Source organism: Ursus americanus, chromosome 26 (genome assembly GCF_024610735.1).
Source record: "Ursus americanus isolate L20-20 chromosome 26, mUrsAme1.1.p, whole genome shotgun sequence".
Lineage (NCBI taxonomy): Eukaryota > Metazoa > Chordata > Mammalia > Carnivora > Ursidae > Ursus > Ursus americanus.
Window position 1 is genome coordinate 18,504,352 of NC_142152.1, and position 22,969 is coordinate 18,527,320.

General features: G+C 39.9%; 1 protein-coding gene across 2 annotated transcripts in view; it reads left to right on the top strand.

The window, feature by feature from the left end:
- Nucleotides 1–22,969, top strand: part of PSEN1 (presenilin 1) — a 73,179-nt gene that overhangs the window by 44,089 nt on the left and 6,121 nt on the right. For both annotated transcript variants that reach the window (XM_045807877.2, XM_045807878.2), the window contains exons 7-11: nt 574–794; nt 5,419–5,517; nt 11,712–11,798; nt 14,817–14,990; nt 22,827–22,945. In XM_045807877.2, coding sequence (XP_045663833.1) covers nt 574–794; nt 5,419–5,517; nt 11,712–11,798; nt 14,817–14,990; nt 22,827–22,945 — 700 coding nt within the window. The remainder of the gene's footprint in view (nt 1–573; nt 795–5,418; nt 5,518–11,711; nt 11,799–14,816; nt 14,991–22,826; nt 22,946–22,969) is intronic.

Here is a 22,969-nt window from a genome sequence, read left to right on the forward strand (position 1 = left end):
GTGGTATTTGATCTGTTTTTCAGAAACTAACTCTGTTTGAGCTGTATAACTGTCGCTTAAAGCCATGTACTTTGTTGATGAAATACTCTTAAATTATGATTATTTCCATATATAGTTTGTACGTGGTGTGTTTAAGACTGGTTAGTATTATAAAATATATATATATTTTTTCATGGCTGCACTAAATTTTATTTTATGAAAATAGCACCATACGTCCTAGCTATAAAATTTATTGTGGATGTTTAATTTTTCTAATTACAGATATTTTAAACTAGCGTTTCTTTCCGTTGTGGCATTTTAAGTGGTATATGGCCTTTTTTTAGTTTTTGTACTTAATTTTACAGCTGTGATCTATGATACTGGTTTCCCATTTATGAATGATACAGAGTTTTCTGTTAAAGTAAGCTTAACTTGAGGGGAAAAAGTGAATTTTAAAAAAACTGTTAAATAAGATATAAGATATGGTAAAAATATGAAGGTAGGATATGAATATCTGAGGGAACCATAGCTCTAAACAATGTTTTGATGAAAATTACTGTACATATTTTTAGATTTCTGTTTAATTTTTTTCAGGGAAGTGTTTAAAACCTACAATGTTGCCATGGACTACATTACTGTTGCACTCCTGATCTGGAATTTTGGCGTGGTGGGAATGATTGCCATTCACTGGAAAGGACCGCTGCGACTCCAGCAGGCATATCTCATTATGATCAGTGCCCTCATGGCCCTGGTATTTATCAAGTACCTTCCAGAATGGACAGCGTGGCTCATCTTGGCTGTGATTTCAGTATATGGTAAAACTCAAGACTGACATTTTGTTCATCACAGAAGTACCTCACTGGTGTGTTTCCCTTCCTTTTCCAGTTATCTTGACTTAGGAAAGTGATAACAGTTACATCCCATAGCTCTTCAGTAAATAATTAATTAGCTATAGTGTATTTTTCATATAAAGATTTCCATGTTTTTGAGGTTAAGTTCTTTAAATATATTTTCTGACTGCCCCCCAGTTTAAGCTAGTGATGGATTAGTGGAAGGATCCATAGACTGCCAGTCAGAAGACTTAGATTTAAATCCTGTCTCCACCACCAACAGTCTTTGTGACACTAACAAAGAGCCTCAGACTCTTTGAGCTTCAGTTTCCTCATTTGGAAAATGGGCACAGTGCTTCCCAGAGCTGTAAGAGTTCACAGCCTATGTTGAAAACACACATAAAATGCTCAATCAGTTTTTAAATCAAAATTAGGATGCCTTCTTGGGGCGCCTGGGTGGCACAGCGGTTAAGCGTCTGCCTTCGGCTCAGGGCGTGATCCCAGCATGATGGGATCGAGCCCCACATCGGGCTCTTCCGCTATGGGCCTGCTTCTTCCTCTCCCACTCCCCCTGCTTGTGTTCCCTCTCTCGCTGGCTGTCTCTATCTCTGTCGAATAAATAAATAAAATCTTAAAAAAACAAAACAAAACAAAATTAGGACACCTTCTTTTTATAAGGCAGCTTAGGTAGAATTATTCTTTTAAAAATAAAATTTATTTGGGCAGCGTGAGATTCAAATTCATTAACAGCCAGCAGACATGGGTTCCAAACAGTCACAGTGTATCCTTGCTGTGAATGACACAAGCAGCTGTATAAGCGTGTGCTCTGTGGCTGTCACCCTGCATGAAAGCCAAAAAGAGATCCACATCCACAGGTCAGTATGTGGTCTCTATATTATAATTTTATCCCTGTTCAAATGCTTATTAAAATGTCAGGTGACCTGTAGTAGGAATCCTCATCACCCCCACTTGATTAATGAAGAAAAAGTCCATGGAAATAGAATTAAATTGGTTCTGTTCTCATATTTGAGCAAACAGTCCTAGAACTACAGTCATGTACTCTCTGTGTCTTCCATAAAGACCTTAGGTGATACAGTTCTCGATGGTTTGCAGAGTCCTCATTTATTATTTGCATCACTTTTTCTGGCCAACTCTGGCCCCCATCCAGTCAGCAACTGGTAAATACTTTGCAGTCAGAGGTTTTACTAATATGTTCTTCTGTTCAGTGCCTTTTTCAACAGCTGCAGTTTGCCTTTGCCTTCGGAGGGACACACTGTATCTTTACCTGGCTGCTCCTGAAATTCATCCGCAGCCCTACCATTGCATACAGTTTTTGTTGGCTAGATCTTAACCACATCTAGGGTTCTCCGGGAGCACAGATAGAGCATCACATCGACGACACTATCCTCTGAGGAGACTCATTTGACATATTCATTGGAGATGTACAGATATTCCCACAAGAGCTCAAAAAAAGGGGGTAGACATTTGCCTGTACATAGTACAAGGCTTTGCCCCTCCCCCCCCCCCAGTTGAATTCCTGAAAATTGTTTAGTAAGCTAGGGGCTTCTGTATCTCTGACACTGTCAAGAAATAGCAACAGAGCCTCCCTGCACCCACCATGTTAAAGCAAGCGCAGTATCTTTTAGGCCTTTTTGGGATCTGGAGGCAACATATTCCTCATTTACAAATTTTACTTAAGCCTATTTATACTGTTACAATTTGGCCCATCTTGAATTGGGGCCCCGTACAATAAAGGGCTCTAGAATCTGTCCAAATTATAAGAGAACAGTCACTTCCGTTCATGTCCCCTCCAGAGAATCATTCACTGTAGATGCTATAGCAACCTCCTCTCACATCTGAAATCTCTGGACCACCCATGATGATCAGAAGTTGCCTTTGGATTCTGGTGTGAGAAACTGCCCTCCTCAGTCCCATGCTGTACACTGTTAGGGAGGCAGTTGGAGAGTGCATACTGAGCTCTCCTAGAAACACGTTCTCACAGGCCCTGAACCTGTGAAGCTCCACATCCTTCTGTGGGTCACGGAGGCAGCATTCTACAAGCTCAGGCCAGCTACCAGGGCCTCCCTGCTAATGTTACCTGCAGGACAGAGCTAAGTTTGGGTCTTCTGGAGTATCACATGTACAAGAGAGGTGGCCTCTTCTGTCCTCGGTCTCTTGCTGTTGACAGGGTGCTAGAGGAGCTCACCACTCTCTTGGACCTGTGGCTACCTGGGGAGCCCTGTGAGATCAAACAAGTGAACAGCAGTGGGAGCTCGTATGCCTTATGGACAGCATCAGAATTCCATGGGATGAAGCTTCCTGAAGAGCTCCTTCTTTTCATTACCAAATCCAGACATCCTTGATTCAAAGAGTGGGATCCAGGGGTCAGCAAAATTAAATGAACATTAGCCAGTCATCTTTTCCTAGCCAACAGTTGGCTCTGTCTGTGCATTTTTACAGACTCTTGGGCCGTTGCCATGATTTAGTCATCTGGTTCCGCCAGTAATAGCAACAGCAATTACTTATCCAAGGTTTTCCTCTTTGAGGAAGAAGACTACGAGACTCTCTGGCCTCACAGATACTCAAAATATATATCAAAGTTACACATGTCTCTGTACATACTAAAGCCACAGTACAGGCCTCACTTTATCCACTGTGGACTTCCAGACATTGTTAATAGTGCCCATCTCACCTGTAAAAGTATACAATGCTGGGCTCTTGAACAGGAGTTTCCGTGGGACTTTCACCGTCCCTACCAGCCTCGGGCTACAGACCTCACAGAGCACCATTGTGACATACTCAAGCAAGTTAAAATTTAATTAAATGGAACATGACATATTTCTGTCATCAGTCAGACATCAGAAGTGAATTATAATAAAGAGTCTGGTTCTGTTTTTTTATGTTCAAAAACCAAAAACCATGTGCCAGTTCTGGAGACAGCCATGTCTGGTTCCAATCCAGGCTCCTCTCCTATCATTTATTGGCTGTGTGACTCTAGCACAACGATCAACCCTTTAAGTCTTAGTTATTGTGAAGATTCAATGAAAAAAATACATATAATACACTTACAACAGTATCAATAAATGTCAGCTATTATTTTTTAAAATACACAATCCTGTAATCAGTGCAGTAATTCCTGTTTTACTGCTAACAGACCTGAAGTTCAGAGAGGTGAAGTATTTGCCCAAGCTTACACTGTTTGATCTAGAATCTGAATCGCAAGTCCAGTATTCTTTCTACTACATTATACATATTACAGTATTTCTCCCATCAACACTCTTTCTTCCATGGGTGACACAAGTGATTATTTCTCCAAACCTTGGAGTTCCTTTAAAGTAAGACACTTCTTTGTCCACTATTCAGAGTAGTGATGATTTTTTAATTTGTCACACACGTTCTAAAATTTTTTAAACAAAATTCACTTTCATTCCTCTAAAAATAAGGGAGTTTATCATTTAGCACTTCTATTAGGGGCGGTATGTCATCAAACCAAGATAGTTACAGACATGCAGCTTCAAACAGGTTGAAAATCTCCTTATCTCAGAGGGTGGCAAATCTCCCTTTTCTCATCCAAAACAAATCAAAATGGAAGCGTTAGAGCAGAGAATTCTTTGTGTGTGTATTTTATTATATTAGCGGTAGTCGATGTAGTATTCAAGGAGACGTGACCACTTGCAGGTGTGAGGGCTTTTTTTTTTTTTTTTTTTGCTTAAATGCATCTAAATGATGGTGATGTCAACACAAGCTGTGAAGTCTTCCTTCACAAATTCAGCTACACCTGTTTTAATATTTTTAAATGTTTGAAATTTTCTGTACTCTATATTCTGAATTTTTATGGCACAGAAAATGTAAGAAAAATTGCAGTTGATGGAAAGAGATGGTGGTAGAATCAAGAACAGTTTAGGCAAATTGCTTCTGTTCTGAGCTGCTGTTTCTGTAGAATAAGCCACTTTTCAGCACCACATGCATTCTAAGACCTGGTATTGTGAAGTGCTTTTGACAGAAGTACAAAAGAAATACTAAAAGGTTTTTATGCAAAGATTTATTTTGTTTTGTTTAAATTTACCGTCCTTTAATTCAGGTACATTCCCTACGCAGTACATACGCTATTTTTAAAAACAAGGGGGAATGAGTCTCTGTTACTCTGCTCCTCGTATTTTGAAAAATTCAGTCATCCCCTTTATTAAATTCTTCTTGTTGTAAAGTTTCCATCTGTGGCTCATAGATACGGTTTGTTCAGAAATGGCTTGTCTTTGTTTCTTCTTATTGGAAATTGACAACTGCTCTAGAATAGTTCTGTCTTGTCATTATCTCTGCCTTTTCTTCAAACTGAGAAGACTTATTCCTGGAACTCTGTGATGATGCACTGTAAACTAACCAAATAGGCAAAACTAAAGTAATTTACACAGATCTTCTGTGTAGTTTCGTGCATTTTGTTTAGGTTGTTTTTCCCCCACCAGTTTACCTGCTGTTTATTTCATATTCATTCAGCATCTTCCTTTGTAAACAAGACATTAGCTCTTTTCCCTTGGTTAATTCCTCCTTAACACGCCCATTTGTAAGTTTGGTCAATACATTTTTCCAGATTTTTTTTTTTTTCTCTTTCTAGATTTAGTGGCTGTTTTGTGTCCCAAAGGCCCACTTCGTATGCTGGTTGAAACAGCTCAGGAGAGAAATGAAACTCTCTTTCCAGCTCTTATTTACTCCTGTAAGTATTTTGGAATGATGTTAAATTAGTACTCAGCTTAGAATTTATAGAAACTCAAACACATGCAATTATAGTTATTATCATGATAATTTTTCTCATCGTGAATGCATAACATTAAGAGAACTTCTACATATCCTGTTTCCTTGCTAACTAGTGTCAGGGGCACCTGGGTGGCTCAGTGGTTAAGCGGCTGCCTTCAGCTCAGGTCATGATCCCAGGGTCCTGGGATCGAGACCCACGTCAGGCTCCCTGCTCAGCGGAGAGCCTGCTTCTCCCTCTCCCTCTGCCTGCTGCTCTGCCTACTTGTGCTCTCTCTCTAGCTCTCTGCCAACTAAATAAATAAAATCTTAAAAAAAAAAAGTGCAGAATTGAAAGTGTAGCAGTGGTAGTTGAAACTTTGGGAGCGGATGAGTGGTTCAACAAGAGTGGATGAGAAGAGGATGTCAAGGAGAGAACTTTGTCAACTCCTGTGTTTAGAGAGTGAGAAAATGAAGAGACAACAACAGTAAAGGGAAGAGAAGAAAACTGGCAAAGTCGGGATTTTTCACTTAACAATATCAGGACATGTTTTCCATGTCAGCATGGGAAGTGGCTGCATAGTATTCTATATAGGTACTCAGAAAAGGGTGTCCTTGTTGATAGCCCTTTAGATCATTTCCATTTCTTTTTCTTTTTCTTTTTTCTTTTTTTTTATTTTAAAGATTTTATTTATTTATTGCTTATTTATTATTAGAGAGAGACAGCCAGTGAGAGAGGGAACACAAGCAGGGGGAGTGGGAGAGGAAGAAGCAGGCTCCCAGTGGAGGAGCCTGATGTGGGGCTCGATCCCATAATGCCGGGATCACGCCCTGGGCTGAAGGCAGACGCCTAACGACTGCGCCACCCAGGCGCCCCATTTCCATTTCTTTTCTATCACAAACAGTGCTTGCAGAGATCATCCGTCTTTGTGAAATTTTTTGTATGATACATTTTTTAAAAACGGAATTGCTAAGTCAAAGCATGTATGCTTTTAAATTTTGATGGACCCAGATTGCCTCCTTAAAAAGGCTGTACCAGTTTGTATTTCCTTTAGTAGTGTGAGGTGCCAGTTTCCTTACACCTTCAGTATTACGTGTGTGTGAAACTGAGAGGCAAAAATAACCTTGTTTTATTTTCATCTTGGCTTATTAACTAATAACTCTTAGTGATTATTTGTACTTTTTTTCATGTTTTTCTTAGCTATATATTTATATTTCTTGTTTTGTGACTGGATATGATATTCTTTTCCATATTTTCAAATTTTTTAATTACTCAAGTAATATATTAATGCATTATGCTGGAAAAAAATTAAATATTGTAGATAAAGCTAAATTTCACTATAACTGTCATCCCTAATCTTAATACATTACCAAGCAGTTACCCTGTTATGAGTTTGATGTATCTTTTGTAGACTGGGGGGGGGGGTTGCTATTTTTCTATTGGGTTATTGGAAAAACAGAGTTTCAAGAAGGAAGGAACATCACATGCTCTAAAAGAAGCCAAAGATGTGGACTAAGTAAACCATGTAGAATTTGGTGCCTTGGATGTGTTCAGTGACATTCAAGAGAACAATTCCAGTAGAGTGGTAGGGCCAGAAGCAGTGCTCCAAAGGGAGGGCCGTGTGTCTGTGGTTTGCTGTTGCTGGCAGTGGAAATTACTGTGTGGGCAGACAATGGGTGGTGAAGGAGGAGAGGTACAGTAAACATCACCTGCTACAGAGATTCCTGTCGCACAGGCAGAGCAGTGGTGACCTGAGGGGAGAGCAGGCCTGAGGAAAGGTGTTTCCAGGAGATGGGGATCTAATTGTGTTTCTAAGTGTGAGGGGAAGGAGCCAGTGGAGAAAGCCTTTGAAGAGACCAGCGAGAAGGAATGATTAATGGAGCAAGGTTATCAACAAAGCAGGTAGAAATTGCTCTGAGAGTTCAGGAAGAAGAATTAGAACAGGGAAAGACTTGGAAGGAAGGAAAAGGAAGACAGAAAAGCAGAAGGTAGTGAGACATAGTGAAAGAGAGAGGTAAAGTTGAGAGCATGTGGTAGTTGACCTTCATCTTTCTTGTGAACTCAGTGTGATATCATCTGGGGGAAGTGGAGAGGCAAGGACTGTGGTTGTATGTGGAGAAGTCTGGTCAGATGTTAGAAAACTCATTGCCTGGAATGCAAGGATCTTTGTTTTTCTCTTTTTCCAATATAAATTTGTTATCATGTGCTTCCTGTGTTTTTTGGCAGAACAGAGCAGGTGAAGTTTTGAACATCAACATTTTCCTCTTACCATTTGGGTGTGAGCTTCTTATGTGTTATTCCTAGAAATTAAAATCAGCTATGTATTTGTGCATACACAGTGTTCTGCCAAATGTTGATAGTGAATGCTGGGTGGAAGTAACTGAAGTAGCCGTCAAAGGGAGCACTTTCAAATAATTATGGTACATTCATACAGTGGATAATTGTATAGCCATTAGAAAGAACGAGGTAGCTCTGTATATGTCCAATTGTTTTTTTAATGTTAAAGATTATATAGTAAATACAGAAAGCAAGATTTAGGGGTGCCTGGGTGGCTCAGTGCTTAAACATCTGCCTTTGACTTAGGTCGTGATCTCAGGGTCGTGGGATCAAGCCCTGCGTCAGGCTCCCTGCTCAACAGGAAGTCTGCTTCTCCCTCTCCCTCTGCCAGCCCCCCTCCCGCCTGTGTACTCTCTCTCTCTCTCTCAAATAAATAAAGTCTTTAAAAAAAGAAGAAGAAAGCAAGATTTAAAACAGTAATGCGATATCCTATCGGAAGAAGGGAGGTATGTTTGGATGTCTGTGTATATAAAATCCTGATACATTTTAAGAACTGACAAAAGGCTAATAGTGTTTACCGCTGCGAAGTGGGATTTAGAGATTGAGGTAACTTTTATATTTTTCTTTATACCTTTCTCTACTTGTAGAGTTTTAATTGTACTTCGTGCTTATTTTTTTAAAGATTTTTTAAAATTTATTTGAGAGAGCACGAGTTCGGGACAGAGGGAGAGGGAGAAGCAGCCTCCCTGCTAAGCAGGGAGCCCAATGCAGGGCTTGATCCCAGGACCCCGAGATATGCCTTGAGTAGAAGGCAGACGCTTAACCAACTGAGCCACCAGGCGTCCCTGTACTTTGTGTTTTTTTAAAAAACTTAATTGTGGATGTCAAAGTGGAGGGATTGTGAGTTTTTAAATTATTCTTTGTGTTTTCATAATTTTATATTGTTTTACTGTAATGTCTACTGTTATTGTCACAATAATGTGGTGTAACAAATCACCTTAAAACTAAATGCCTTAAAAATGGTCATTTACAATGTCTGCAGGTCATTTGACTCAGTTGATCTGACTTGGCTGTGGTAGCTTTGCTGCGTGTGTTCCCTAGACATGTTCTTATTGGGTAGAGGAACAAGAGAGCAGCAGCATGGCCTTAGGCTTGCTAGTAGCATGCTGTCATCTCTGCCACATGCCATTGGTTGAAGCAGACCACATAGTTGAGGCCTTCTTCCCCTCCCCCCACCCTCAGGAAGAGAAGGAAAACTACATTCCATTCACAGTGACACCATGGCAGGCATGTGGGTGCAGGAGGGCTGAAGAATTAGAAGTAGTTTTTCAGTCTGCCACATTAAACATGTATATGAATTTATACAGTAAATAAACATTTACTCTGTTGTTTTAAAATATCATTCATATATAATGTTTTTTACAATTCAAGTCTGTTGGATCTGATGGAGAGCCCCTTGTCCTGGGAAACAGGGCTGCCCCTTTGCCCGTCGTACAACACGAGTTTGTGAGGAACCTGGTGCTAAACCATTCGTAGTGACCTGCTTCTTGGTTGGGGTTTTGTAGGTAGCAGAGAGCTCCCTCACTGCAGTCTATTGAAAGTCAGCCTTGGCATAAGAGTTTGTAAAGAAAATATAAAAATAAAACCACACACAAATATAAGCATTAACTTTATACCTTCTGTGTAGATCAGGTGAGTTCAAGAAAGCATCTGTTCTCATGAAATACTTAATCTGTGGTGGGATTTTATAAATCACCAAGTTTGAGAGGGATTTTTTTTTTTTAACCAGAATGTTTTGAAAGCTGTTTGTTTGTTTATTCATTTTTAAGATTTTATTTATTTATTTGTCAGAGAGAGAGCACAAGCAAGGGGAGCAGCAGGCAGAGGGAGAAGCAGGCTCCCTGCTGAGCAAGGAGCCTGATGCAGGACTCAATCCCAGGACCCTGGGATCATGACCTGAACCGAAGGCAGATGCTTAACCGACTGAGCCACCCAGGCTTCCCTATTTATTTTTTTAAAACAGCAGTATTATTAGTCAGTACTTTTTCCCTGATGTAGAAATAAACACAAATATGAAAAGTTTTAAATCAATCTTGACTGTTTGCTCTTTAAAAAATGCAGTCCGTTGGGGTACCAACGACCATAGATTGGACTCAGGTTTTTGCTGCCATTTGGTTCCTGCCATGGCCTTACATGTACACGTTTATATGTATTTTTGTACTATCGTGGGTTATTTTTGGGATAAATTCCCCAAAAGTGGAATTCCTGGTCAAAGAGTTAATGCACAGGTAGTTTTTTTTTTAACTGAAGTATAGTTGACATACAGTCTTATAGTAGTTTCAGACATACAGCTTAGCGATTTGATACTTATATACATTATGAAATAAATAAGCACCATGGTAAACGTAGTTACCATCTGTTACCTTACAAAGTTATTATAATATTATTGACTATATTCCCTTGCTGTACTTTACATCCGTGACTTATTTTATAACTGGAGGTTTATATCCCCTTAATCCCCTTCACCTATTTTGCCCATCCTCCCCTCCACTCTGGCAGCCACCAAACAGTTTGTTCTCTGTATTTATGAGTTTGCTTCTGCTTTGTTTGTCTTGTTTATTTGTTTTAGCATAATAGCATAAACATCTAGGTCCATCCATGTTGCAGATGGCAAGATTTCATTCGTTTTTTCTTTTTTTAGATTTTATTTATTTTAGGGGCGCCTGGGTGGCGCAGTCATTAAGTGTCTGCCTTCGGCTCAGGGCGTGATACGAGTGTTCGGGGATCGAGCCCCACATCAGGCTCCTCTGCTGGGAGCCTGCTTCTTCCTCTCCCACTCCCCCTGCTTGTGTTCCCTCTCTCGCTGGCTGTCTCTCTCTGTCAAATAAATAAATAAAATCTTTTAAAAAAAAAAAGATTTTATTTATTTTAGAGATAGAGAATGAGCGAGCAGCGGGGGTGGGGGGGTGGGGGGGAGGACAAGCAGACTCTGTGCTGAGTGCGGAGCCCAGTGTGGGCCTGGATCCCACAACCCCGAGATCATGCCCTGAGCTGAAATCAAGAGTTGGATGCTTAACCGACTGAGCCACCTAGGTGCCCCAATTTCATTCTTTTTTATGGCTGAGTAATGGCATATGTAGTTTTGTTAGATGTTACCAAATCCCTTGAGTAGGGGCTATATAGGGGCTATTCCATTTCCCATCCCACCTGTAATATATGAGAAGCACCATTTTAATGTATTCATGTTGTCCTTTAACTAAAATGTGACAGAGATGTGTGTATTATATACTTATTAGGTCCATATGGATATATATGTATTTTTGTAGAAGGGACATAGAATAGGCCGGTTGATTATTCCCTTTATGTTTATTGCTTTTAACCTTTTTTTATTCCTTATATATCACAGTTTAGCATTATTGAAAATCCCAGAGGTCGGGCATCCTTAGAATCAATGATTATGTGATGCTTTTGTGAGTCCTGGTATGTTCTCCAATTTAGTTCCAATAAGTAATCTTCATCAGTGATTTTCATCAGTGATTTCACATTATTTTAAAATATTCAGCTAGTCCAGCTGTTTTTTCAGTAGGGTCTTGCTGGCCTGAACAGTTTTCCCTCTGGTTCCTTTTCAGGGACTGGAAATGATGAAATTTATGGTTTTACAATAGCAGCTGCAGTTTGAAAGCTAGAGTAAATGCTCGGTTTTAGAATTTTTTCTTTGATCTGCCAAAATCAAAGAAAATATTTTGTGGTTTTTAATACGCATTTACTTCTGATTGTTAAGGATTCTCAAGGCAACATTAAGGAGATTGGTGATCTTTGTAGAAAGATAATGGCCTGTTCTGTATTCCTGTACTTTCTGTGTTTCAAGTTCTTACATGGACTTTTATCTTTCCCAACAGCAACAATGGTGTGGTTGGTGAATATGGCAGAGGGAGACCCAGAAGCCCAAAGGAAGGTACCCAAAAACTCCAATTATAATGCACAAAGTAGGTGTCTTTTATTTGGTAATTTCCTGGTTTTTCCGGGTCATTGTCCTGTTATATTGGTAACAGTGAGCTATGAAGCAATGATTTTAACTTCTGTCTTTGGTCATGGACTCTTGAGAATCTCCTGGAAGCTCTGGTAATACCCAGTAAATACAGATAAATATTTAAGAAGTTCGGGTGCTCTAAACCCAACCATAAAGCCAAGGGACCCTAGGTAAAGAATTTCTGCCATTAAATACCATTAATACCAGTGTGGAAAGGTTCAAGTTGAGGCTGTGATTTAAAAAAATAATAATCTTGCTCTCCAAACCTGTAAAAATGAGAGCCTCTTGTCCGATGTGGCCAGGGTAACTTAAATATAATTTGACTTGAGATGTGATCATGTTTATGCCAAGAAGATAAAATATTCCACGGGGACATTACTTTCTGGAAGGGGATAAAACTGATGATCCAGGCTGGGAGATCGAAAGGCCCCTTGTGGACACACAGAAGATGTTCAGGGAATCATAAGTTAGGAGTTGTTAAGAGTTGGAATAATGGCACAGTAAGAAATAGTCAAGAAGAAAGGAAACTTTTTAAAAACAAAGAGCTAACCTTAGAGGAAGCTGTGAAATAGGCAGAGCAAAGATTGGTGAGAGAAGAAAAAGGGCCTTAACTGGGTTACTGTCTGTCAGGAAAAGGAAAGCTCAGGTTTAAAGAGCCATGAAATCCGCTGAGTTAGAATTTGGGTAACGGCAAAGAGCGCACTTTGAACTGGGAATTCTGCAGTGAGCAAGGCAGCAGAACCGGTAGGAGACCTGGTGGAGAAGAAGGAAGTACATGGGAAACAATTGCTACAAGTCTGGGTATTGTGTTGATTTGTGTTAAGCTAAAGACGATTAAAAAGATGAGTTGTCTATGAGTGTGTATGTGAGTATGAGTGAAAAAGATTTTATTCTTTCGACACATTTTTTCTAAAGATTTTTATTTATTCATTTGAGACAGATACAGAGAGAGAACTTGAGCCAGGAGGAGAGGCAGAGGGAGAGGCAGAAGCCAATTCCCTGCTGAGCAGGGACCCCCAGGGTGGGGCTCGATCCCAGGACCCTGAGATCATGACCTGAGCCGAAGCCAGATGCTTAACCATCTGAGCCACCCAGGCGCCTCTTGACAGATGTTGATTGAACACCTGTGTGCCTGGTATTTTACTAGGCACTGGAAATGCAGCACTGAACAAGATATCCTCTCCCTTTGGAGCTCATAACCTATTTGGACAGACACAGATGTTCAACAAATAATTCCATAAATAATTCATACAGTTGTGATAAGCACTACAAAGGAAAAATATGGTTGCTATGAAAGTTTACAGTAGAGGAATTTCATTTAGTCTGGAAAGTCAGGAAGGTTTCCCTGAGGAAGTGATAATAGGTGACGACCAGCTGACAAGTAGAAGAACTTTCCAGAAGAGGAAACAATGGGGAAGGGCCTTGAAGTTAGAAGGAGCTGGGTGAACTTACAGAGTTCCTCAGTGGGAGTGCTGTGGTATTTTGGGTGGGCAGTTCTTCATTGTGTGGGGCTTCCCCTCATTGCAGATTATTTAGGATTTCTGGCCCCTCACTAAATGCTAATAGTGGCTTCGAGGTATAGCAGTAGGCAAAAAGCCCTCCATCCTAGATATATCCAAACACCCCCTGGAAGGGAGGTGCTACCCACTGGCTAAAAACCACTGTGTTAGAAGAACTAGAAGTTGGATTGGAGCAGAAAGACAAGGGCTCCAAAAGGGGTGGCTTGAAAGGTTCTCAAGTAGGAGTAAGGAAGATGGCGCAGAGCAGGGACTGCTGTTTTTATTTATAAATCTTAAGCTTATATGATTTCATAAACTCCAAACCATGGAAGATTCAGGATTTGTGAGGACTTGGTTAAGAAAAAGAATACAAGTTACAAATACAGAATTGCTATGGCCTCCCTGAAGAATTCCATGTAAGTGAGAGGGCTGAGGCGTGCAGTCTGCACGGTAAATCCACCTCTGTGAGCATGTTTTACTTTTATTAAATGTAATAATAAAGGAGAAAAAAGTTATCAACTTCACTTACGTATTTTAATTATCTTTGATGTATGGACGTTTCTCAGGACTATCATGTTATGCTCACAATTTTGAGTCTGATTGATAGTCATTATAACAAAATGGCCCATAAAAAAATTCACCCCCCGCTTGCCTACCCCTCCCAATAATGGTCTACTTTTTGTCTTAGTCACTAAATCCACAGGTGAGTGTCATCAGTTAGGCTTTCAGATGCCGAGATCAGAAAAGCCAACTCCGTTCCTTTAAACGAAGAATTCCGTTCTCTCATGTGACCAGAAGTCCTGAGGTGTAGGCATTCGTAGGGTTGGTCAGTTTTATGATCCGGTGGTGTCATCAAGGGCCCAGATTCTTTCTGTCTTCCTGCTCTACCATTCTTAGGTACAGGTTTGGTTCTCAACCCACTGCTTCTCATGGTCAGAAGATGACAACTATAGTTCCAGGCATTATATCCACATGAGACACCATCCAGGGTTAGAAAGGGGCTGTTTGTTTCTTCCTTGAGTCTCTCTCAAAGAGTGAGAAAAATTTCCCCCAAATTCAGAGCAGACTTTGCCTCACCACACATTGGCTAGTATCAGCCCCACCCGTAGAGCTTTCATTGGGAAGAGGAATGAGATTACCATGCTTGGCTTGGCCTGATCATGATTTACCACCAGAGTCGTGTGTGTGTGTGTGTGTGTGTGTGTGTGTGTGTGTGTGTGTGTGTGTGTGTGTGTGTGAGAGAGGTGGAAACCCAAACAAATCAGGACTCTGCCCTCAGGAAACAAGGAAGGAAATGGTTATTGGTCAAGCAACCTCCAGGCACTTTTACAGCTTATGATTTGTGATTTAAGAGCCAACTAAACTAACCTAGTTACATGACAGTTGGGTAGGTACCATTTCCATGTAGCTTTCTTAAAGGTATTAAGAAATTTTTCTAAATATTACAGAGCTGTAATTTCCACTTTCTCTTGAAGGCACCGAAAGCGGGACCCAAGATCCTGTGACAGAGAGCGATGATGGTGGTTTCAGTGAAGAGTGGGAAGCCCAGAGGGACAGTCGCCTAGGACCTCATCATTCTACGACTGAGACACGAGCTGCTGTGCAGGAACTTTCCAGCAACATCCTCGCCAGTGAGGACCCAGAAGAAAGTACGTGCATTTCTCTGTGTTGAATAGTCATGGGTTCTTTTACATGCTACGTTACCAAACTCTTAAAAAATAAAACTAATGGAAAGTGTTGCGGTCTAATTCTGAATAACAGAGTATAGCTTTTAGTGGGACATACTCATAGTTGTTGCTTTTCTCATAGTTCAGTTTGTTAATGGGCCAAATTCTGCCCCTGAGATTTTTGAAAATGGCCAAATGAACTTTGGCATTTGTTTTATAAGGTAAAAGATTTTTTCAGAATTATTATTGCAGTAAGACTTCATGACTGCAATATTTGTGTACAAAAATTTAATTAATTTCATTAATGTATTTCCTCTTTGCTGTGCAGAGACCTGTGGATTTGAATGTTTCAGCCTATATATTATTCCCTTTGCTGGCAAGCACTTTATTTTATGAATTTTTAAAGAAAATCAAAGGGTTTTAGGTTATGCGGGGAAATTCAAGCATTCATTCAGTGTCTAAGATATGTTGGCACTTCGATTTCCCTTAGCACTTGGGGCTTCTTGGGAACAATATCAGCCAGCAGAGCCCCTTGGTTAGGACTCAGTCATCTTTTCAGTTAGTCTTAAAGGTGTGATTTATTAAGAGATTAATACATTTTCTAACTAAATTATTCGTGAAGTATTTTTTTTCCTCACAAAAGTGAAGCTCTGGATTAAAATATAGTGAAAATATTAAATAGTTTTAAAGAAACAAACACCTAGATTTCTTACCTTCTTTATTTACTGATCACTAATTATTACGATCTGACATTATCCTGCAGCTTAAGCACAACACTTCTTACAGCTCAGCCTTACTCTTTTAACTGGGTCAGAACCTGGACATATCCTTGACTTTGGTGCTTGGCCGAGTTTTGCAGATGTTAGAGCCAGCTACAACCTGCAACTTTCACACTCCAGGGAACCTAGACATAGTTGCCTCGTCTTACGGCCAGGCTTGAGCTTGTCTTTGCTGGTATATTCTCTGCCTGCAAAGTTACCACCGTAATTAGGTTGCCTCTTCTGTTCCTCTCTTTTCTCAAGGGTGCCTACAGTCAAAAGAAAGAAGTATTATAGCTGTTGAGCTTAGTGGCAGCCTGACTGTTTCCTGACTGCCCTTGCAACTTGAGTGCTGTCTCCTGATCACCTCCTCATGTGCTCGTTGTCTCTAATATGTATGTGTGTGTGTGTGTGTGTGTGTGTGTGTGTGTTGTTTTTGTTGTTGTTTTTTAAGGAAAACCCAGGTATTGCCCCTCCTGGTGTCAGAATAATATTTTCTTTTTCTGGGACCAGTATAAACTAATAATTGACATTCTTTCATCATCTTAGCATCCAGTAACATAACAGTCTTGGACTTTATTATTATTGTTGTTGTTGTTGTTGTTATTGTTATTATTAAGTAAGCTCTACAACCAATGTGGGGCTTGAACTCAAGACCCGGAGATCAGGGGTCCCATGTTCTACCAACTGAGCTAGCCAGACACCCCTATTACATTAATGTTTTAAACCAGACTTATGGTTACTTATAAAAAAAATCTCAGTTTATGCTAGAATTAGATTGTAAAAGACACATATTATCTTCTAGAACAACCTTTTAAAAATCAGCATTTAATCAGAAAACTGAATAGTTTTTAATTAGAATTATAAAGTATTTTTATTCAATGTGAAGGCAGTTGGTCTTCCTTCTGGTGACTTTAAAATATACTTCCCTCAAACATCATGCCCGTAGCAGGCTCATCCTAAGTGTACTACCAATCAGTAGGCTTAAAACTTGTCCACATAGTGCAATTAGCCTGTTGTTTTCAGGAATAGAAATTTGACTCCTAGAGATTCTTTTCTGTAACCTCAAGGGAAGTGAGGAAGATGAATTTTACTATTATCTTCAAAAGGAAGAAGAGATTTTAGTAGTAAAAAGATAAAATAATACATTTCAGGAAGTTTTTTTTAAAGATTTTATTTATTTATTTATTTATTTATTTATTTATTTATTTATTTATTTATTTATTTATTTATTTAGACAGAGTGAGAGCATGAGTGGGGGACGGGCAGAGGGTGAGGGAGAGATTCTTCAAGCAGACTCCCTGCTGAATGTGGAACCCGATGAGAGACTGCATCTCAGGACCCTAAGTTCATGACCTGAGCTGAAACCAAGAGTTGGACACTTAACTGACTGAGCCACCCAGGCGCCCCGTCAGGCAGTGTTTTGTTTTTATTAAGATTTAATTATTTATTTTAGAGAGAGCGAGCTCGAGAGAGGGAGGAGGGGCAGAGGGAAAGGGAGAGACAAAGAGTGAGAGAATCAGTCTTCAAGCAGACTCCCTGCTGTGCACAGAACCTGATGTGGGGCTCAGTATTACGACCCTGAGATCATGACCTGAGCCAAAAACCAAGAGTCAGATGCTTAACCAACTAAGCCACCCAGGAGCCCCCCACCCCCCACTTTTTTTAAGATTTCATTTTTTTTTTTAAGATTTTATTTATTTATTCGACAGAGATAGATAGCCAGCGAGAGAGGGAACACAAGCAGGGGGAGTGGGAGAGGAAGAAGCAGGCTCATAGCGGAAGAGCCTGATGTGGGGCTTGATCCCATAACGCTGGGATCACGCCCTGAGCCGAAGGCAGACGCTTAACCGCTGTGCCACCCAGGCGCCCCTAAGATTTCATTTTTAAGTAATCTCTATACCCAGTGTGGGGCTCGAACTCACAGTCCCAAGATCAAGAGTCGCATGCTCCACCAACTGAGTCAGGTGCCCCTCAGGTAGTTTTTAATATGTTAACATTTATTAAAAAGATAATAGGAAATATTTTTATGCTGTATTTAAGCTAGGCATATATTATGCTGCTAGAGATTGTTCAGAGAAATCTTACAATTAAATATTCATCATCATTCATTGTCTTTACTATGTCTTATGTTTGGTAGACCAGCAAATGCTCCTTTTAATATTAAAGGAACACCATATTACTTGAAATTATTTTTCAGAGTTGATAAAAAAACAACACGATAGAAGGCCTAGACTACCATTAGCAAATAGCAGTGAAATACCAGCAGCCAATCTTAGCATTAACACTTGCCAGTAGAATACTGTTCATTCCTTTTGACTAACTTAAGCAATTTCCAGTGCTGTAGTTTTAGTTATTTGCCTATGGCACATTTTGATTGAATAAATCAAAAGGAGCTATTTAAAGAAAAATTCCTGAACAATACGATATTTCTTAGGTTTTTATTCTGATTCCGTTTCTTCTGATTATTGGTGGATAAAACTTGACATTTCAGTAAATGCCTAAAGAAAAAAATTGATGGTTACTTGTTTCTTTACTCTAATTTTGCTAATAAATATAACTACACTTTTCTCTCCATTAAAATGAATTCTGTGAAGTATAACTATAGCATTTGCCATAATATTGCTATTAAACATAAGCCTGTTCTTAAATTTTTAAATATTTATTTGTTTAATTAATCTCTGCACCCAGTCTGGGACTTGAACTCATGATCCCGAGATCAAGAGTTGCACACTCTTCAACTGAGCCAGCCAGGCACCCCTAAACATAAACCCCCCTTTTTTTTTTTTTTTTAAGATTTTATTTATTTATGTGACAGAGAGACAGCCAGCGAGAGAGGGAACACAGCAGGGGAGTGGGAGAGGAAGAAGCAGGCTCATAGCAGAGGAGCCCGATGTGGGGACTCGATCCCGGAATGCCGGGATCACGCCCTGAGCCAAAGGCAGAAGCTTAACAACTGCGCCACCCAGGCGCCCCCCCAAACATAAACCTTTAAATGAAACAGTGAGGCCATGATTTTAAGCTTGATTTGATACATTATTTTTGTTTACTTTTTTTTTTTTTTTTAAGATTTTACCCATTTATTTGACAAAGGGAGTGCACAAGCAGGGGAAGAGGGAGAAGCCCCCGCCGTGCAGAGAGCCCAATGTGGGACTCTAACCCAGGACCCCAAGATCATGACGTGAGCTGAAGGCAGGTGCTCAACTGACTGAGCCACCCAGGCGCCCTATTTTTGTTTACTTTTTGATAACTTTAGTATATTCACAGAATTGTTCAGCCGTCACCACAGTTAATTTTAGAACAGTCTCATTATCCCAAAAAGAACCCATACTCTTATCTGTCCAGCTCTCCAATCCCTTCTGTCCCCCCATTTAAAATACATAATGCAATTATTTTTATCATTTTCTTCTAGCACTTAACATTTGAAATCAGTCTTTTTAAGGTTATTTGTTTAGCCTTTATATGTGCCAGGAACTTTTCCTGTATTATTTTTTAGCGCTTGATAACAACTCTATGAAATAGCTCGTAGTCCCCGTCTTAGAGCCGAGGGATTTGAGGATTGAAAAATGTTACTCAGCTTGCTCTGGATCACACAAGTACTTAAGTAGCAGAGCTGGCCGGTTCTGTGCACAGGAAACTGGAGAGTGTGTTCATCAGTCTGGGAAGGTTAGCAGTTAGGTTGACGCTGTAATTCCTGGCTTCGAATTTCATGGGTCATGCGTTTATCTTTTCCACTAAGGAAGACTTTGCTCGGCTCCCACAACTCAAGAAGAACACTGGTTTCTCAGTAATATCTGATTAACCAGCAATCTGCCCCTTTCTCACCCACATGTGGAACAGACCGTACCTCTCAGGGCCCTCCACCTTTGTCTCCTGGAAGTGGTTCTCCAACCCAGACCAGGCTCAAACTGCAGTTGGGAATAGTTACTTAGCAGAAAGGTAAAAACCAGTTGTAAAGATTTATGGATTAGTAATGGACTCCAAAGTTAAAACGTATCTTTTGAATCCACTGTTTAGCATTTCCTTAATTATATATTGTCTTGAAAAGAATTTCAAGGGAAAAAATGTTTGATAACAGAAAACCTAGGGCCTTTGTTTGCATTTCTTGCAAGTTTTAGGATCAGCTTGTCAATGTCTGCAAGCTGATGGAAATGTAAGGAATTTTGAATATCCAAAACAGTTTTGAAAGAGAAGAAAAAATTGGTGGATTTACACTATTTGATGTCAAAACTCACTCTAAAGGCATAGTAATCAATTCAGGCACAAGGACAGGCATATAAATCAATGGAACAGAATTGCGAATCTAGAAGTAAACCCTTACATTTATGGCCAGTAATTTGTACAAAGGTGCTAAAATGATTCAGCGGAAGAGGATATAATCTTTACCACAAATTATGCTGGGACAATTAGATATCCACATACAAAAGAAGGAATGGAAACCCCTGCCTCACCCTATCCGTCCTTCATACACACAATCAAAAATGAACTCAAAATGGATCATAAACTGAAATGTAAGTGGTAAAACTAAAACTTCCAGAAGAAAACAGAAGAAAAACTTTATGACCTTGGGTTGGACAGAGTTCTTCAATACAACACTGATACATAGAAGAAAAAATTGATAGACTGGACTTCACCAAAATTAAAGACTTTTGCACTCAAAAGATATCATTAAGAGAAGAGATATTTGTACAGCCAATTTCATAGCATTATCCATTGATGGATGAGTGTATAAATAAAATGTGTATACATACATAGAATATTGTTCAGCCTTAAAAAGGAAGGAATTTTTTTTTATTTATATATTTTTTTAGATTTTTAAAAATTCATTTGAGAGAGAGCATGAGCAGGGGGAGCAGCAGGCTGGGAAGGGAGAAGCAGACTCCCCGTTGAGCAGGTAGCCTAGTGTGGGGCTCGATCCCAGGACCCCAGTGATCATGACTTGAGCTGAAGGTAGACGCTTACCTGACTGAGCCCCCCAGGCACCCCAAGGAAGGAAATTCTAACAGATGCTATAACATGGATCAACTTGAGGACATTATGCTAGTGAAATAAGCCAGTCGCAAGAACAAATACTGTATGAGTTCACCTACATGGGGTAGTTAGAGTACTCAGATTCAGAAGCAGAAAATAGAATGACAGTTGCTAGAGGCTGGGGGGAGAGAAGGAAGAATTTGCATTTAATGGGTACAGAGCTTCAGTTTTGCAAGATGTAAAGAGTTCTGTGAATGGAGGGTGAGGATGGTAGCACAATAGTATGAGTTTACTTAATGCTGTTGAATTGCATATTTTACCATAACTAAAAAATTTTTTTAGAAAAGATACTATTAATGGGGCGCCTGGGTAGCGCAGTCGTTAAGCTTCTGCCTTTGGCTCGGGGCGTGATCCCGGCATCCTGGGATCGAGCCCCACATCAGGCTCCTCCGCTGGGAGCCTGCTTCTTCCTCTCCCACTCCCCCTGCTGTGTTCCCTCTCTCGCTGGCTGTCTCTCTGTCACATAAATAAATAAAATCTTTAAAAAAAAAAAAAAAAAAGAAAAGATACTACTAAGGAAGAGAAGGCACAGACTAAGAAAATATTTACAAATCCTATTTCAAGCCCTGTTGAAGAATTTGTGTTGAGGATGTGTAAAAAATGCTCAGGGGCGCCTTGGTGGCTCAGTTAGTTAAGCGTCTGCCTTCGGCTCAGGTCCTGATCCCAGGGTCTTGGAATTGGTCCCGTGTTGGGCTCCATGCTCAGCAGGGAGTCTGCTTCTCCCTCTTCCTCTCCTGCCCCTCCACTCATGCTGTCTCTCTCGCTCTCTCACTCTCACATAAATAAAATCTTTTTTAAAAAACCAAAAAAAAAAAAAAAAAAAAGAATGCTCACAACTCAGTAATAGAAGATAACCCAAATATGCCCAGCCCTGGGCAGAGGGCCCCAGTCCAACCTCAGCAGGGGCCACTGGATGAGAACTTTGACTAGATTTCTGCAATAAGCATTTCTGGTTCACATTTAAATAAAATTTAAAAAAGGTAACCCCAATAAAAAATAGGGAAGTGCTTTGGCTAAACATTTCATCAAAGGAGAAATACAAGAGCTAATAAGCACATGAAAAGTTGTTCAACATCATTAATCAGAATGGCTACAGTCAAACAGAGTAGCAGTACCAAGGGTTGGTGAGAGATGTGAAGGAACCCAGAATGCTCCTGTATTGCTGGTGGCCGTGTAGAAAACAATTTGGCAGTGTTTTACAAAACTAAAGATAAGCTTACCATATAACCTAGCAATTCCATTTGTAGGAATCTACCCAATGGAAATGGAAACCGTGTCCTCACAAAGATATTTACCCTTGGTCACAGCATAATGTTCATAGCACCATTATTCACAATCGCCCCAAACTGAAAACAAGCCAAATGTCCATCAACTGGTAAAATATAGTATGTCCATGCAACGGAAAACTGTCTATCAGTAAAAGGAAACGGTACAGACACACGTAATATGGATAAACCTCAAAAATACGTTATGTGAAAGAAGCGAGTCACACTACATACTGTTACAAGTCCATTTCTGTGAAATGTATAGTAAAGTCATATATAGAGAGAAAACAGATCAGTGGTTGCGTAAGGCCTAGGGTGATGAAAATGTGGTGGATTGTGGTGATGGTTGGACAACTCTGTAAATTTTTTTACAGTAATTGAACCTTACGTTTACAGTGGGTGAATTTTATGAAGTAAATTATACTCATCTCCTAGGGGTTCTTGTGAGGATGTATGAGGGCAAGTGCAGTGTGAAAACGAGGCATTCAGTAGAGGACAGTTATTATTTATTGTTCTTTTTATATATAACAACAGCATCTACTGTTAAAGACCCCAGAGTTAGCTACACAGAGTCCGAAACTCATATTGGAGGGAACCAAAAAAGAACACCTAGCTAAAGCCAAATTTTAAGTGTCATTTACTGCTTTCTCATTCAGTACAGGATGGAATGCGGCAGTGACTTTTTTTTTTTTTTTTTTTTTTTGGCAGTTACATTTTTGAATTGATCGCAAAGAGTAACAGACTTTATAATTTTTCTTTTTTAGGGGGAGTAAAACTTGGATTAGGAGATTTCATTTTCTACAGTGTTCTGGTTGGTAAAGCTTCTGCAACAGCCAGCGGAGACTGGAACACAACCATAGCCTGTTTTGTAGCCATATTAATTGTAAGTATACACTAATAAAAACAT